The sequence below is a fragment of the Cynocephalus volans genome, chromosome 2 (genome assembly GCF_027409185.1).
Source record: "Cynocephalus volans isolate mCynVol1 chromosome 2, mCynVol1.pri, whole genome shotgun sequence".
NCBI classification, from domain to species: Eukaryota; Metazoa; Chordata; class Mammalia; order Dermoptera; family Cynocephalidae; genus Cynocephalus; species Cynocephalus volans.
Window position 1 is genome coordinate 213,819,734 of NC_084461.1, and position 16,622 is coordinate 213,836,355.

A 16,622-nucleotide genomic window follows, 5' to 3' on the forward strand; every position below is an offset into this window, starting at 1 on the left:
TTCACTACAGGGAGTACATGCACAGGGAGGCGTGAGGTGGGGGGACAACTTGTTCTTTGGGGACTGGAGAGCCAGCTCATGGGGGCATGTGCATGTGAGCTTAAGGTGAAATCTTGAGTAAGAGTGTGCTAAAGGGACAAGGAGGGGAAGAGTTGCAAGCAGAAGCCACAGCCTGGCGAAGGCACAAGGGGTGGGTGCCAGTGGATGAGGTGTGGGTGACTGGCGAGGTGTGCATAGGCTGGTGGCACTCATTGTAAAAGGGCCTTGGTGTTATCCTGAAGACCGTGAACACTGTCCTTTAACTGGGCATGTCCTGAGCACCCACTGTCTACCTGGGACAGAGCATTATGGAGATATAAGAAAGAGGCATGACTGCCTTTGCCCAAAATTAATGTAGCATTTCCAGGGGGATGGCCAGGCCCATGGGAAACTGCAGGTGCAAACCACAGGACTTCCACCTCTCAAGGTTAGGAGGTGATAAAGTGCAGGCTAAGGGGACCACTTGTTGCCAGCTCAGCCTCTGCTCAGGGTGAGTTCCAGGATCATGACCAGGTCCCATAGCTGTGGAGAGACCAGCATGGAGGAAGCTGAGGCCCAGTCCATGCGATGCCTTTGTGCTAGTGTAGGGAAATATCAGAGTGTACAGAAGGATCCAGAAAATGAGGCCCATCTGGGCAGCGGCATCAGGGGAAGGTTGCAGATTTCCTCCAGTGCAGGACTTCCACGGGAAGCCACACCTGTGGGCTCTCCATGCTCTGATGCAGACTCCTGAACGGCCCCATGGCTAGCTATGTGTGTTAGTCTGTTTTTGTTGCTATAACAGAGTACCTGAGACTGGGTGATTTATAAAGAAAAACATTTATTGCGTACAGTTTCTGAGGCTGGGAAGTCCAAAGTCCATGTGGTGGTACATTGCAAGACGGTGGAAGCAGAGAGGGCAGAGAGAGAAAGACAGACTCTCCTCTTCTTTTAAAGCCCTCAGAACCATGCCCTTGATCACCATTTTTAATCCGTTCACTAATGCAGGGTCCTATAACCCAATCAGCTCTTCAACGATCCACCTTTCAATGACCACAATAGGATTTCCCACCCTCTTAGCAGTCACAGTGGGGGCTAAGTTTCTAATACATAAAACTTGGGGAACACAGTTAAAGCTCCAATGAGTTCTGGGGGGACATAATTCAATCCACTACACTATGGATTCAGGACTTCTCCACTGGAAATTTCACAAGGAAGAAGTGAGCAATAGTACCTGGTAGATTGCAGCATGTACTGGTGGGTGTATGGGGGCCTGGGTACCTGGCAATGTGCTCTGTAGCTCCTGGAGCCCTCTCTTGCCCTGTGGAGGTGACATGGCTTGTCTGGTGCCTCTATGCCCTGGGCTCTCAGACAGCCTTTGCCAACTGTGCGGCCTCATTCCCGTCAGCAGGACCTTCTTTTCTTACCGGATGACCAGTGACATTCTGGTCCTTGCAAACTCAAATTGTGGCCTTCTGATGGGACTGTTTTTCTGTTTCAGACTTAGAAGTCTATATGATTAGCCATGTTGTATCATTTGCAAAATAAACATGTATTTCCTTAGTGAGGTGAGGAGCTACCAGCTTACTCCTGCCCCCCATATCCTGCCTCTCTCCACAGCTGGGACCCTCCACCCTCCCTGGGGGCTGGACTCATGTCCAGGCTGTGTATCTGTCCTGCATCTCCTGAGTTTTCAGGACCCCCAAGAAATTGCTCAGGAAAACAGATACGTGGAGTAGGGACCAGAACAGGAAGATCGTGCCCAGAGACCCCAGTTACGGGTCAGGGGTGCTCATCCCCCAGGGAAAACCCATGGTTTGGTCCTGTGGTCAACAGGACCCAGGGCAGGGCTGCTGGGAGGGTTGCCCAAAGAAGGAAGCAATACGCCCTTGTGCAGATGTATAGTTTTGTGTAAAGCAGTGACATCGGTCTGGAAGTTTGGAGTCTGGCCTGACTCACGCCAGGTGAGCAGCCAGTCTGTCAGTGGGACTGTGAATGACCTCTGTGGAAATCAACCTCATGACCCTTGCCTCTTCTGCTCTTGCACAGTGGGCTGACGTGCCATGCTGTAAGTTACAAGCACTCTCAGTGTGTAGGTCCAGGGTGGTTAGGGAGAGTGAATGAAAACCTGACGTGCGGCCGCAGTCAGTCTTGGTGTTTCTCTGCCCCCACTTCCAGGGAAGGAGAGTTCACAGTGGAGGTCCTGGCGTCCAACAGTGTCAGCGCCGCGGCCCTGAGCAAGCAGCTTTTCATCGTGCGTGAGCCCTGCCAGCCGCCCCTGCTGCAGAACACGGGGCCTGGGATGGTCCAGGTAGGGCTGGCTTTTGGCGACACCTCTGAGTTGGGATCCCTGTCTGGAGTGGCGAGAGCTTTGGGGAATGAAGTGAGGCTTTGTTGAGTTTTTCCTGCTGCATTTTATACAAAGGAGCCCTTGGGAGGGGAGAGGCCCACCCCAGCCCGGATGGAGGGGACAGCCTCTTGTTTCTGGCGTGTGAATAAGTCTTTCTTTGCCTGTGTTATTCTGGCACCCAGCACATGTCGCTTCGGGGAGTATTTATTTATTGTGTAGGGAAATGTGGTTTTAGGAGAAAGGAAAGTTTGAATATATGTGACACCCAAAATCAAAAGAAATGATCTCTTATTTATTGAGCACCTTCTATGGGTTAGGACAGAAAGGGTTGCTTTTTATTTCTTTCATTCGTTGGAGGCCTTTGATGAAGAGCAAATTTTCCTTTACAGGGCAGAGGCACCCAAATGACACACGGGAATGAGAATCCGTGGCTGAGCGCCATTTGCCAAGTGCTTTCTGTGGCAGCCACGCCCCCAAGGGGCTGCTGCTTGGCCCCTTTGAGTCCCAGCTCTCAGCAACCGCACAGTGTGTCCGTGGAGATCAAGGGGCATGAGATCATGTGCCTGGGAGGATCCTGGCCCTCATAGGAAAGACCTCTGACTGCTGGCTAGGCTGGCACGTGCCCACATTGTTGGGCCGTTCTGTGCGGGAAGAGACCGAAGCCAAGGGCCACAGCGGGAGGAGCGCAGGCCCCGGGCAGAGGGTCTGGCTCAAATCCTGACCCTGCCGTTAGGTGGAACCACGGGACACACCTTTTGTTGAGGTTTTTATCCATAAAGCAAAGAGAACAATATCGATAATTCCACTGTTCTTTAGACTTTGCTTTATTTCACACATTTTCTAATAGTATGAAGAAAAAAATGGAATCAAGTGAAATCCGACGAGCAGGCGATAGCCATGCTAATTATCTGATGTATTTACTTTCAGTGTTTTCCTAACGCTTTTTGTATGTGTGGGGTGTGTGTGTGTTTGCTTGTGTTTGTGCGTGCGTGTGTTTAAGCACAAAAGTGGGATCACTGGTTTACAGTGTGACTCTTTTCTCTTGTTACTAAGTAGTCTTTTGATGACATATTTTAATGGCAGCAGAATGTTAAGTCATGTGTACACGTTATATATCATTTAACCATGTCCTCATTGTTGCACTTTTGTCTTCCCAATTTTCTATCACTGCAGATAACTTGGTGATGATGTTCTGTATGCACCTCGTTCTGTAGGTCTGGCCATTTCCACAGGAATAGTTCCTAGAAGCTGCAGAACCGTTATAGAAGGATATGGCACCTTTCCCAGGGCTGTGACAAGCCGTGTCCTCCTGTGGCCCTCACGTGTCAATGCCCAGGATGCAGCTCTCACACCCACTGGGTGTTTCATATTTTTAATGTTTGTTATTAATAGGCTAAAAATTGACATATCAGTATTAAAATTTGCTGTGACTCTTACAAATCTGGACAGTTTTGTGAGAAATCCTACAATGGTATTATATTCAGAGTAGAAACAATAAAAATAATTGAAAAGTAATTTAAATTATGACTAAAGTCACATAAAGAATGCCAAAGGCAAAATTCCATTTATAGTGAGCACCACTATTTCTTAAAATCCCATGTCTCAACTTTCTCCAGAAGTTTTTCCCTTTCCAATTGTTATGAAACCTTCAGGAACAGTGTCCTGCAGGGAGAGCCCTTGCAACCCAGCATTGGCCCTAGGGCAGGAGGTGCCCCTGGCTGGGCAGAATCCTTATCCTGAGGTCCTTCATGCTCAGGGACAACGAATCTGACTCAAGTAACACCCACACTGGGGTGTGTGTGTGTGTGTGTGTGTGTGTGTGTTGGGCAGAGGGGCTGGCAAGGACAAATGTGTGGATGTGCTAATATTTCCCCTGTGCCTTCCCTGTCCTTTAGGCTTGTTAATGTTAACTCATATGTTTTATATATTTATGAACTGCTACTTACATTTAAATGTTTTAATTCCGGAAAATTTTAAGCATAAATAAAAGTAGAAAGAATAGTGCAACAGACCCATCACTTTCAAAGACTAGCTGGGTCGTATCAGGAAGGCCCAACTTCTTACTCTAATATGGTAATTAGGTAAAGAAATAAGCATTTATTCTTGCTTTCCTGAACAAACGTAAGTTAGAAAACCTCATAGTCCTAACTGATGAGAAAAACGTTTCTTTTTTTTTTTTGCCCTCTTTCTTCTTTTTTTTTCTAAACAAAGGAACTTTTGTGCATCCCACATCAAACAATTTGCATACAGCTATGTTTTGGAAAAACTAGAAATATTTGATTTGAATTAGAATTTGATAGAATTATATTAAGAAGTCATTGTTGATTAATATACATATATTTAGTATTTGGGGACTAAATGTCATGATTTCTGGGAATGACTTTAGAATATTCCAGCAAAGAACAAAATAAAGTAAGCAAATATTTGCCATATATATTGCAAATAATTTTCTTTTTTATTCTATTGATTGTTTTTTACAATTTGCATTTTTGATATTTAGAAGTTCAAAATGTTTATGTAATCAAATCTATTAACCTTTTTCTTTGATATTTTCCCATTAATTTTATGCTTAGAAAGTTGTTTATTCCATTATGAGTGTTTAAGTATAAATATTTACTTATTCTTCTTGTTTTTATATTTTTAATTTTTACTTTTGTCTTTTTTCTGTGCCTTCTTAGCCCAGCCCTAAGTATAAAAACAAATAATTGAAGATTTACTATTGAGAGTAAGTTTCCAGTAGTTTGCCATTGCATTAGATATGATGGACCTTGAAATGAGACACCTTCTCTTTGAATTTTTAGATATGGAGGTCTCAGCCCCTGAGACTGGGAGTGACCCTTGAAGCTGCTGTCCTCTGTGACATTTCCCGAGGCCTTTCTTACACCTGGAGCTTGATGGGCCCTGATGGGTCCCCCGTCCCCCTCCCTGCTTCTGTTGACACCCACAGACAGACCCTTGTGCTCCCGAGCTACACGCTGGAGTCCAGTAACTACACCGCCCTTGCCAAGGTCGGCTTCCTGACTTACTGTACTGCTGCCAAATGCTTCCTCTCCACTTCTGTACTTATCACATTGTGAACAGGGCCAGTGAGAACTGGCAGAGCGACACAGGGTAACCAGCCACTCTGTGATTGGTGTTGCTTTAAATGCAGGTCCCAGAAAAAGTTGAAGGTTTCCGAGCACAATGCACACTCCTCTTTGGAAACAGTAACCGGGAAACAGTTGGCAACAGGTTGAAGGATGGGAGGTGGGGAGAGTATTCTAGCAGTGAGATAATTAGAGGCTGAAACAGGTAGGTAGCAGCAGTGAGAATAAGAGCAGGGTAAATATGGGGTGGATTTAGGGGGCAGGCGAGGAGCAGTTGACTTGCCGTGGTGAACAGATGTAAGAATCAAAGGGAAAAATCAAAAGAAAATCTGTGAGACCAGGTGAGTGGAGGAGAGAGAGGCTGCACTTCATTCTCTAATGAGGACGGGGTGCCTGCTTGTGACCTGCTGTGTGCGGGGAGAGGGATGTGCAGATGGATAAGGCTTGTGCACATTTGCCTTATCCGACCTCCCGGGGGAGGCAGACGGAGCCCAGGCTGCTGCAGAAGGTGGGGTTCAGGTGCTAATGGAGAGACATGGGGGCTCAGGGCAGGAGTGGCTTGATGAGACCATCTTGGTTGAAGGTTCGGGGACATGTTCCCAAATGGGGTCACATGCTTGAGGGCGGGGGCTTGTGGGGTGAGTGGGGGCAGTGAAGCTGAAGACAGCCTGGGATCTTCCGAAGGTGGTGGGAAGGCGGGCATGAGGGGAGAAGAGGGCCGGGAGTCAGGTGGTGACCTGGGTGTTCGGCGAGTGGAGGCTGCTGTGGGGAGGCTGCTGGGGCGGCGTCCATCCCAGAAGCTCAGCGGACAGCGAGGAGCCAAGGTTGGGGGGGGGCGAGGGGAGCTCAGCCTCACCAGGCTGGGAAGCTGCATCCTTGCGATGGCAGGAGGGGCAAGGCTTGCTGTCATCCCAGCGTAATGTAATCAGCATCATAAAGATTCATGTTGCCAGTTTCACTGAAGTTTAATTTTAAAATAGTGGAAATGTTTTATTAGTTATATTCTAAAATAAAACATCACTTGTTCCTGATTGTGTTTTTTCTGGGTTTATCTCAGTTTATAACTTTTACTTTTCACTCTCACGTTGACAAGAGCAAGTAGGTTTTCTGTATCTGTGGCTAATTGTGGGATCTCTTCGGCACTGTGGTTTCTCAGAGGCAGGTACCTAGGGTGGTACGTTACAGCCAGACTGAGTGGTCCAGAGGCAGGACTCGCGTAGGGTCACGGTGGGGCCATCCTCCGTCAGCCTTAACCTCCTGTGTGCCAGTTGGAGTGGGAGCAGGAGGAAGGGTGCTCCCTGGAAGGCCATCTGGCCAGACTCATACTGGTGTTCATCTACATGTGGTCCTCAGCATTGCCAGCCACAAGTACCATTGTCACTCTAGGAAGGAATCACCATTCTTTAGGTCTGGCTCATGCTGTGTAAGGTCACAAGTGAGCGCCACATGCCTCAGCAAGTCAGGAGAAAAGGAGTTGACAGAGTGGCCCGGGGTTCCCTTTCCAGCTCCGTGAGAGCGCACTGGAGTGTGAGGAGTCAGGTGGGATGATGTTGCCCTTGAGACTGGCCATAGAGAGTCTGGTACTCAGCTCTTGACTCAGGACACTAGTGCCCTCTCCTGGCCATGTGGGAAGGGTCAGGTTAGGGCCTTGCTTACGGGGCAGCAGGCTCCTGCCTTTCTCTAGGCGTGGCTACCTCCTGAGGGATACTATGCTCTTGTGTCTCTGATCTCGGCACTCTATCTGATGTCCAGTAATCAAGCCCTGACGTTTCAGAATTCCCCACCTCCTGCGCCTTCCACAAGCAGCTTCCCACTCTCTGCTTCCTCCACCATCTGCAGACCTGGGACGCCCTCAGCATTCCTTGGCTGCAGCAGCTGAGCAAGCAGAGGTGGAGGTGCATATGGCAGTTCTGATCATACAGTTGTTCCTCTGTCTTGGGTTCCACTCAGGAGAGTGACCAGCAGGGGACTGTGTGCGTCAGTATGAAGGAAATCCAGGAGGAATGAGGTTGAGACCCAGGGACAAGAGCGGCAGGTGTTAGACTGCATTTTTTCCAAATTGCATCAAACTTTCAAAGGAAAGTTTATTTATAAAATAAATAATGCCTTATTTATAAAATGTGTCACTCTCCCTGAGTTTAAAAGTATTTATCTTAAATTCCATTTACATTTCTTAAAGTTTGTAATACGTTTCAGGGCTAGGAAGAAGTAGCTTAAAGAAAGGTAAAGAAAGCTAGACAGCAGCCAAGCCCTGTAGCAATTCACTGTCGTGGTTATTGGAGGTTTGAAAACTGTACAGCAAGTGCACACATGAAAGTCATGTTGACAAACCCAGGAAAATCCCAGCTTTGTCCACTAACATGGACTTGGAGACAAAAATGTTCATCTCTCCAGGACCCCAGTCCCGTCTCTGATGGATGCACAGTAGATTGGCAAACCTGGCTGGTTTAGTTGGAGTTGATGAGGTATTTAGGCTGGCCAGTTTCCTCTCTGGTTTTGAGATGAGCGCGTGGCTGCAGTGAGCACCCTGTCTTGTCTGTGGGTGATGCCCTCTGTCCTTGGCTTGCAGGTGCAGATCAAAGGCAGCGTGGTGCATAGTACCTACCACGTGGGTGTGGACGTGCGAGCCAGGGCCCCCGTCAGCGTGATCTCCGAGGGTACACACCTGTTCATCCCCAGGACGACTGTGTCCCCCATCATCCTCACGGGCTCCCAGTCTTTTGACCCCGATAATGCCGGGGCCACTTTCAGGTGCGCACCACGGAGCTGAACTCTGCCTTCTCCAAACTCAGGCTCTAGAATGTTGGGAGAGTTGGTGCTGGAATTCTGTCAAAATTGTTTAAAAATTTTTAAGTATGACAACTTTCATAAGTTGGACTGTTTTGTTTAGGACAAAATATACAGGAATTTAGGAAGGGGGTGGAAGTGAACCATGAGTAGCCTTTGAAGGCGGTGTTTGAAGTAGGAGCTATTTTGGAGGGAGGAGTTGAATGTTACCTCAGCATTAGAATTCTTGGCTAGTGAGATGCCTTCAGTGCATGGGAGGCTTGCACATCTCTGCGGGCGGGTCTCTTGCTGTTGGGGGTCCTGGCTTAGGCCTTGTCCTCTTCTCTATCTGTACCCCTCCCTGGGCGGCCTCACCAGTGACCTGACCCTGATCCACCTATGATCCTTGTGCCAGTAGCCTCAGACATGCATCCCATGTACAGACAGCTCCCGGGGCTCCAGGCTGTGCGTCCCAGCCCCTGCAGCGTGTCCTGTCCCGTGCCAGAGACATCCCAGCCACAAACCCGCCTTTCCTGTTGGCCTTCTGCATCTTTGCCCAGAAGCTTCAGCAGCATCTCTGACTTGTCTTTTGCTCTCATGTCACCTGCCACCTGTCAGGAATTCCTGTTGGCCCTCCCTAAACACCAACTCTGCACCCCTGCTATGTCCATTGAATACAAGCCCCAGGAGGGCAGGGCTCTTTGGCATGTAGTAGCTATGCCATGAATATTTATGGGTGAGTAGAGGAGGTGTTTTGTTTTCCTACCCCTGTGATCACACCCATGTTTGCTGCATTCCAGGCATCGGGGTTGGTGTTTCTTAGTCCCATGGAGGTGAGAGACTCCATCCATGTACGTGCTCGGGCAAAGCTCCCAGATGGGTGCACGCCTCCCTCTCCTGCAGCCTGAGGAGGCAGAGGCTGGCTGCTCATCTCTGTACCCATCTCAGCACCCAGCATGGTGCCCCAAACAAGAGCTCAGTGTGTGGCCACTGGAATGAGCTGAACTGTCTCCTGGGAGTAAAGAATATCCCAGCTGAACCCCCATGGCATTTGCTGCACAGGGCATGTGAGCTGGGCCCCCTAGCTGTGTTGGGCCATCCCGAGAGGGGCTCCTGGCCAGTGAGGTGGTGAACACGCCGTTGCAGCCACCTCGTGCAGCCTTTGGAAACAGAGAGGTCTAGGATGTGGTACCTGCGAACAGACAGGAAGATGCACCTTGGAAAGATCGACAGCAATGCAGACTTAGGTAGCACTTGCCGAAAGGGCTCACTGCCGCACGGTTGGCTCAGGCCCTCCCAGCCATGGCATTTCCATGAGAGCGGTTCCTCCCTTCTGAACTACCTGTCTGAGTGTGTGTCCCCTGCTAGATCAAGACCTCCTCAAGGAGGGGGATGGTGCTGTGTTCCTGCTTGACCCCGATGAGCAGCCATGTTGATCTTGCTGAATATGGCAGTTGTCATGTTGCAGGAAGATGGGGGGATGGGAGGAGACTCCTGGATTCTGTCTGCAGACCTTGCCTGTTACTAGCTCTGGGACAGGGCAGCTCCCAAGTCCTCCAGAACACATTTTTTTTCCTAAACTTGGGCTACTGTGGCATTCCTTTCTGTCACATGAGTTGTCACAAGGATGAGATGCAGTGTCTGCTGAGTGCTTGAGACGAGGGGGCAGAGATGTGAGCAGGACGAGTGTTGCCGTACACAGGGAGGGGGTGGGAAGCCTGGGGTGGCCGGGGAGCAAGAGGTGCATGGAGTTGGGCCTTGTGCCCTGTGTCATAGGGGCCGGCCCACCCCGCCCATGCTGGTGGTGCCCCTCCACTTCTGCAGCCTCCCACCTCACCTGTGGTGGAGAATGAGGGAAGCCTGAGGAGAGCCCATGCAGTGGCCCGCAGTGGTCCCCTGGCCCTGGCTGAGGCTTGCGGTCAGCCCCTCCACGGCTGCTCCAACAGGTACCACTGGGAATGCTCTGCTGCCAGCTCACCTGGGCGTCCCTGCTTTGACGACTCTGCACCACACCAACTGGATGCCGGGGCTCCCACCATTTCCTTCCCAGCGCAGTGGCTCAGTGACAGCTATGACCAGTTCCTTGTGACGCTGATGGTCTCCAGTGGTGGCCGGAACTCATCTGAGGCCCAGGTGTTCCTGTCCACTCGCTCTGACCCAGCCTTCAGGTACCGCCTGCCCTGCATCCTGTACAGCTCAGCTCCGCAGGGGTTCATGCCTGGCTGGTGTTGGCAGCCACGATAGGACTCAGCTGTGCATGGCAAGCTGTTTGGGGTCTGGCCATGTAACGTCCTCACTGCTAAGAAGGAAGAGGGGATGGTCAAGAAGGGGCTGGGAATTGGGTCCTGCTCTTGGGCTGACCTGAGGGCAGTGTCCAATGGGCAGAACATGCTGGCTAAAACCAATGCAGTGGGGGCTCCTCGTGGGACCTGAGAGGTGAGGCTCCCCTCCCATCACAGCACCTGCCCCCAAGATGGGGACTGTTCCGGGGCTTGTGGACAACGCCAGAAGGAGGCAAAGCTGTTGAGTTCCCAGCCAGGCGTCAGTGCCACGGGGATACTAGCGTGGGCCTGGTTATGACATCTGAGACCGTGAAGGTTGGGGGAACAAAGAAAGGCTGTGACCAAAACTCGAATCCCTTTGCCTCTGAGGCCAGAACAGCACCCATGGGTCATGTGCAGCCCCCAGATACCAAATGCCAGGACGAAGCCGAGCAGCAGGGGCAGGTGTGGGCTGCAGCTGTCTCCTGTCTCTCCCTCCTAGGGGGTAGGGTCCTTAAAGACGGGAAGGGGGGATGGAGCTAGAAACCAGGGCCCACCTGGTTTGGCCACTCCCCCTGTGGAGGTAGAAGCTGGCATCTGCTCAGGAAACAGTGCTGGGACTGACCCACTGCACCCAGCCTGCATGTCACCTGAAAGGCTCCAGCAGGCAGGACTACTTCCGTCACTGACCTCTGCAAGGGGTGGGTGAGTTCTGGAAGGCTTACTGGAGAAGGAAGCAAATCTGCTGTCCTCAGACTGCTTGGAGGGAGACTCCAGACTGGAATTCAGGGTTTCAGTATTGAATCAGTGAAAATAAGGCTCAGTAGATAAGAATGGGCCATTCCACAGTGGCCTCGGGTTCACACAGAAGTGCTGGGGGTCCAGACAGACCTAGGTCCTTCATGTTATTTAAGCCTCCAGATATATATTAAGTGAAGAAATGCCAGCACAAGGCTACAAAAGTCAGGGCATAATTTAAATCATTCGATTTAACAAATGGAACACTTTTATTCCAAAAATACAATGTGTTTTATAATTCTGCCACTCACAAGATAATTATAGAATTTGTTTTAAAATATGCATTCGCTGTGTGCTAGAGAAGCTGGGTGAGCATCTTCTTTCGATCCTGTCAGGAACGATTTGGGCCTGAGTGGAAGACGTCCCTGGGAGGTCTGGGGCCAGGTGGGCCTCTCTTTGCCCATGTTCACTCCACCCCATCCAACCACTCACACACACATGCAATGCACACACACACACGTGCCTATCATACACAGAGACACACGTGCATGCCCACACATACGGACAAGCTCCCAGTGCCTGACGCGTAAGCTGTGTGTGGGAAAGCCGCGCACCACACACTTGCTCAGGGTCTCTACTGGCCTTGGCCTTTTAAAGGCTCCCCAAGTCCCACAGGAAAGAGATCATTTAATGGGGCCTAGCACAGCAATCCCAAACCACCAGCCATATCTTGAAGAGCCATACTCCACAAAATGCATCTGGAAAGTGCTAGGTCTGCAGAGACAGAGACACTTGTCAGGATGTGGCCGCAGCAGTGCAGGCCACAGGGAAGTGGGACATGGGACAGCCCAGGAAGAGGCAGATGGCGGCTTCTTTCTCTGTGAGCATCCGAGGCTGCGAATTGCAAAGGCAGATGGCTGCTGGAAGGGCCCAGGTGAGGTTTGTGGTTGGTGGAGGTGAGGAGAGACCCTCTTGTGGAGAGCTTGGTAGAGCCCAGGCTCAGGGGACATGGAACTAGGCCCAGGCCTGGCTCTGCCCTCACCTCTGTGCAACCTGGAGAAAGTCACAAAGCCTCTCTGAGCCCGTGGGGTGCTAGTGTGCTGGCCTCTAGGGTCTCCCAGTGTCGGGTCAGATTGTGCTGGTGTTGGCCACTCCTTACCTGTCCTGCTGTGTGGGCTATGATGTTGCTATTGAATTTACAGAGTAAAGATCCAATGTAGGGCAATTTAAACATGCCAGACACAAATGAATGTGGCCAAAGGACCCTCACATTATTTTCCTAAGTCTCAAACCAATTTGCATGTCCCAGATTCATCCACATCTCCTGGGTGAACTTTAAAGGCATCTTTGTCAACTGGAATGAGGAACTTTCTCTTCAAGCTGTGTGTGAAGACTGCGGAGAAACACCAAATCTCTCTTATTCCTGGGATCTCTTTTTAGTCAATGCAACAGAAAAGGACAGGATAGAAGGTAAAAATGCTTGTTTGCTTTACTTTGTTGACTGCAGAAAAAACTCAGGGTTATGATGAGATTGCTAAGAATTTGCACATTACGAGTGATCTGACCCAGGGTGTCTCATCTGCCCTGTGGCCTGCTTTTGCTTTCTGGTCCCTCTTGCTTCTTCACGCATGTGCATGGCTGTGGGTGTCAACAGTAGAGCTAAGACTGATCCCAGCACTCGTGTAGGTGATTTTATTAGTTTAAAGCCACGCGAGCTATTCAGAGGACCCTAGGTGTGGCTCACTGTCCAGAGGGCCTTGTCTCTCACTACTTGCTTGTCCTTCAGGGCAGCCGCACAGCGAGGTGCTGGACCATACCACACTGGTGTTGAGCTCAGCGCAGAGAAGGCAGGGCAGGGGCCTAGCTCCAGTCTTCACTCCTGCATAGGCTGGAGACTTTAAGCAACTCCGAGATTCGGTTTTCTAGGGTGGAAGATGGGGATCACACTCCTTTACAGAGTGGTTGCAGGGTCAGATAAGAGATTGTGTCTGGGCATGTGGGCCCTGGTGATGGGAGCCTGACCTGCAGGTGCTGTGGTTCATTCAAACCTGGAGCGAGATGGAATTCTCCCTTGGTGATATCTGTGATCAGAGGGATGGCTCTGACTGGAAACAGAGGAGCGTTATTCCAGAGGTGGAGAGCTGGCTCCTCTAACAAAGCTTGTGCCAAAGCCTCCTCTGACCTTCCACATTTAAAAAAATCCATTCAATGGGCCATACAAAGCTTCCATAAGTAGAGCTCTGAGAGCTGGCCTTGGCAGCTCAGGGGACAGGAGGACAGAAAGTGCAACTGTGCCCTTCTTTGCAAGAGCGGCACTCCCAGATTCTTCTAGATAAATTGAATTTTCCTGAATCAAAGATCAGGCTGAGTGGATTAGAGGGGCTTACACTGGAAACACACCCAGTGGTTAACCTTTCAGCAAAGCCAGTGCTTGCTCCTAGACAGATGCATCCCAAAGACCCGGGCTCTCCCAAGGCCGCGAGTAAAAGCTGACTGTATGGGGAGGTCATGAGTATGTTCATAGCCCTTTCTTCTTTGCTATTGATCCTTTGTCATAAATTCTAACAACAATCTATAGCATCGTTATATTAGATAGTTATAGACAGGTAGGGACATGAAGATTAGGAGAAACTCCATGTGCCCCCAACTATTTCTAGAATATACGTGAATAACCCATGGGACGGTGTGTGGCTTTGGCAGGTCCCCTCAGGTTTGTGTGGGGGCTGGGCAGGTGGTTATGAGCCCTGTGTCCCACTCACACACATTCGCTTCCTGCTGTCCACCTACACGCCACCAGGCGAAAACCACGCTCTGCGGCCTTTATCTCTTAAGTGTAGGTTTTCAAATTCGCATCAGGTCTGTTAAAGCAGAGCAGGGTTATACAATTTTAGATTTCTTAGAAACCAGTGTTTCGCATATTTGGTCTAAAACCGTAATACATAGCACGGGTTCAAGCTCCCTTCTGCAGAGCGCTGGAACTGCTGAGCTCGTCGGGGCTCTGGGCTGCTTGGAAGTCAGCACCATCAGACCCGCCGTCCACTGAGCTGCAGCCGGGACACCCCGGAGTGATGACCGCAACTTTGTCACAGGGGCTTTCCCCCCACACCCTTGGCCAGCCTGCCCCTTCAGCCACAGGGAGCACCTCCATGGTGTCCATGGTGGGTGTCCACCAGACTCCTGCTGCTGGCGACTCTGCAGTCCTGGGGGAGGCACACACGGAAGGACCACCAGAGCCAGAGCTGGGGCTTTGGAGCGAGGGATCCCTGATGACTGGCTTCTCTGAGAGCAGCTGGCCCCCACACGACCCCTCCCCTCCCCTCTCTGGTAAGTGCCACCATCCCTGCATGTTGCCGCTCTTGTCTGGGCATCCTGGTCACCTTTGGGAGGAGAGAATCTGGTGTGTTAGGTGCGAGATCACATCAACACGGGCCTTGACATCGGGGAGCGCCTGGATCGCCCCACCACGTGCTAGCTGTGCGAGCTGAATCCAGCCTGGGGTCCTCACCCATAGCACCTCGGCAGCTCCTGCAGGGTCTCCTGTGTGCAGAGTCTGGGCATCTGGTCCACATCAGTGTCCTTGTCCTTCTCTCCTGCCCTAGTGATCAGTTGCTTCACTTTATCATTGGGTTTCAGGGGGAAAGAAACTATTTTTGTGCTTAAAAATTGATAGAAAAGGTAATTGTCGGTGGGAACAACCCCAGCTGCACTCCCGTGCAAAGGCCGTGGCACGCCAAGGTGCCAAGCCTTGAGTGGGTTGGTGGGAGGGGAGCTACTCAGCCTTCGGGAGAGCAGGGCTGAGGGGACAGAAGGTGACATCAGAAGCAAGACACTCTTATATCCATTCCTCTCCTTCTAAGAGAAGCGAGAAGTGTTGTCTACAAGAACACCAAAAGGCTGTCTTGAAGAGGGGACGAGTCCTGGGCATGGGTCAGAGGGCTGGTGGGAGCCTGGGTCCTCCCACTCACTAGCCGGATTATTCTAGAAACCACACAGCTGCATGGGCTCTAGCTCCTCGGGGGTCCTGGGACAGCGGCACCTGCCTCCCCTGCTGTCATGAGGGGAGACGCCACCACCAAGAGGGTGCTGTGATGTACAACGCAATGCACAGACTCTAAAATAGAGCGGGGACAAGTGATCCATCAGGAGAGTCGGTATTAATTTAAGGGGAGTATGTGGTTTTAATGAAACCTTATGATTTTGTCCTTTCATATAGATTTTGAAGCCTATTATAGTGATATCCAAGAGGCAGTACCAGCCAAAGGAAGACAGCCAGGTGACTATGATTTGTCATTGTTGCCTCTCTCTGGAGCCCCCAGTTCAGGCTCACTTCTCCCCAGTCTCCCCTCCACACCCTCTTCTGTAGTCCAGGTTGTACCTTGCCCTTACACCAAGGCCACTGAGAACTGCAGAGCCAAAGAGGAAGCTTAAACTCCTTTGCATGGCACAGTCTGGCTGCACCTTTAGTTCTAGCTCACTCACTTCTGTACTTCTCGTACCCTGTGCTCCAAAATCCAGGGTGGCCCCAGGCCCACCGGTGGGCAGCCCGGCTAGGTCATGGGGTGTTGTTCCAGGTCTGGTACCATGTCCCCTTCTATGGGAAGTCTCCCTCTGAGCTGTCTTGTCACGACCCCCCACCAGTCCAGTGTGTTTTTCCCCATGTGTTGAAAGTAGGTGGCACCTGGCAAACAGTGACTCTTTCTGTGTCTGTGTCTCCTACTCTGAGATCTTTAAGGAAAGCTTTTATGGCTAGTTCATGCTTGTGTCCCCAGAACTATCACAGTGCCTGGCACACTGACACTTGCTGAGTACATTGTTGAATGAATAGATGATCAGTGAATGGTTTATTTATCTATCAAATGAATAGATAGATGGCGTGAATGATTTATCTGTTGAAGGAGAAGACAGATGATCAGTGAATGATTTGTCTTTCAGATTAACAGATGGATTATAGTGAACAGGCAGAGAGGCTCAGGAACACCAAGTATGTTATACTCCCAGGTCCTAGAGACAGGAGGCACGGCGGGCCTCACGGGGCCACGCAGGGGAGGACTTAGGGTGTCAGGAGGCAGAAGACAGGAGCCGGGGGTGCTTAGGCCTTTGCTGGGGTTTCCGTGGGAAAGGCAAGGCAGGCAGTGTTAGCAGTTTGAGTAACTTTGCAGGGTTTTAGACTATCGGGGTGTCCCCTAGTTGCCTGGCCCCTGGCCCTGGGATGATTAAGGCAGAGGAATATTGCTCCTGGGGTGCAAGGGCCAGAGGGAGGAGGTAGAAACTGGATCAGTTAGTCTGCATATTAAGGGCATGCTCCAGGTTGGGCCCTTTGCTGTCTCTAAGAACTGGCTAGCCAGTGGGGGGTTGGCACAGTCTCTCCACAGCAAGAAAGGTTTTAAGATGTCAAAACATCAT

General features: G+C 50.7%; 1 protein-coding gene across 1 annotated transcript in view; it reads left to right on the forward strand.

Annotated features, from left to right (window-relative positions):
• The window catches only part of PKD1L1 (polycystin 1 like 1, transient receptor potential channel interacting), a 128,105-nt gene that overhangs the window by 32,118 nt on the left and 79,365 nt on the right, over window positions 1-16,622 (forward strand). Inside the window, exons 13-19 of the mRNA XM_063087766.1 lie at window positions 2,197-2,329; window positions 5,170-5,376; window positions 8,024-8,205; window positions 10,167-10,388; window positions 12,529-12,689; window positions 14,175-14,543; window positions 15,433-15,492. Of these exons, the coding sequence (XP_062943836.1) occupies window positions 2,197-2,329; window positions 5,170-5,376; window positions 8,024-8,205; window positions 10,167-10,388; window positions 12,529-12,689; window positions 14,175-14,543; window positions 15,433-15,492 (1,334 nt within the window). The remainder of the gene's footprint in view (window positions 1-2,196; window positions 2,330-5,169; window positions 5,377-8,023; window positions 8,206-10,166; window positions 10,389-12,528; window positions 12,690-14,174; window positions 14,544-15,432; window positions 15,493-16,622) is intronic.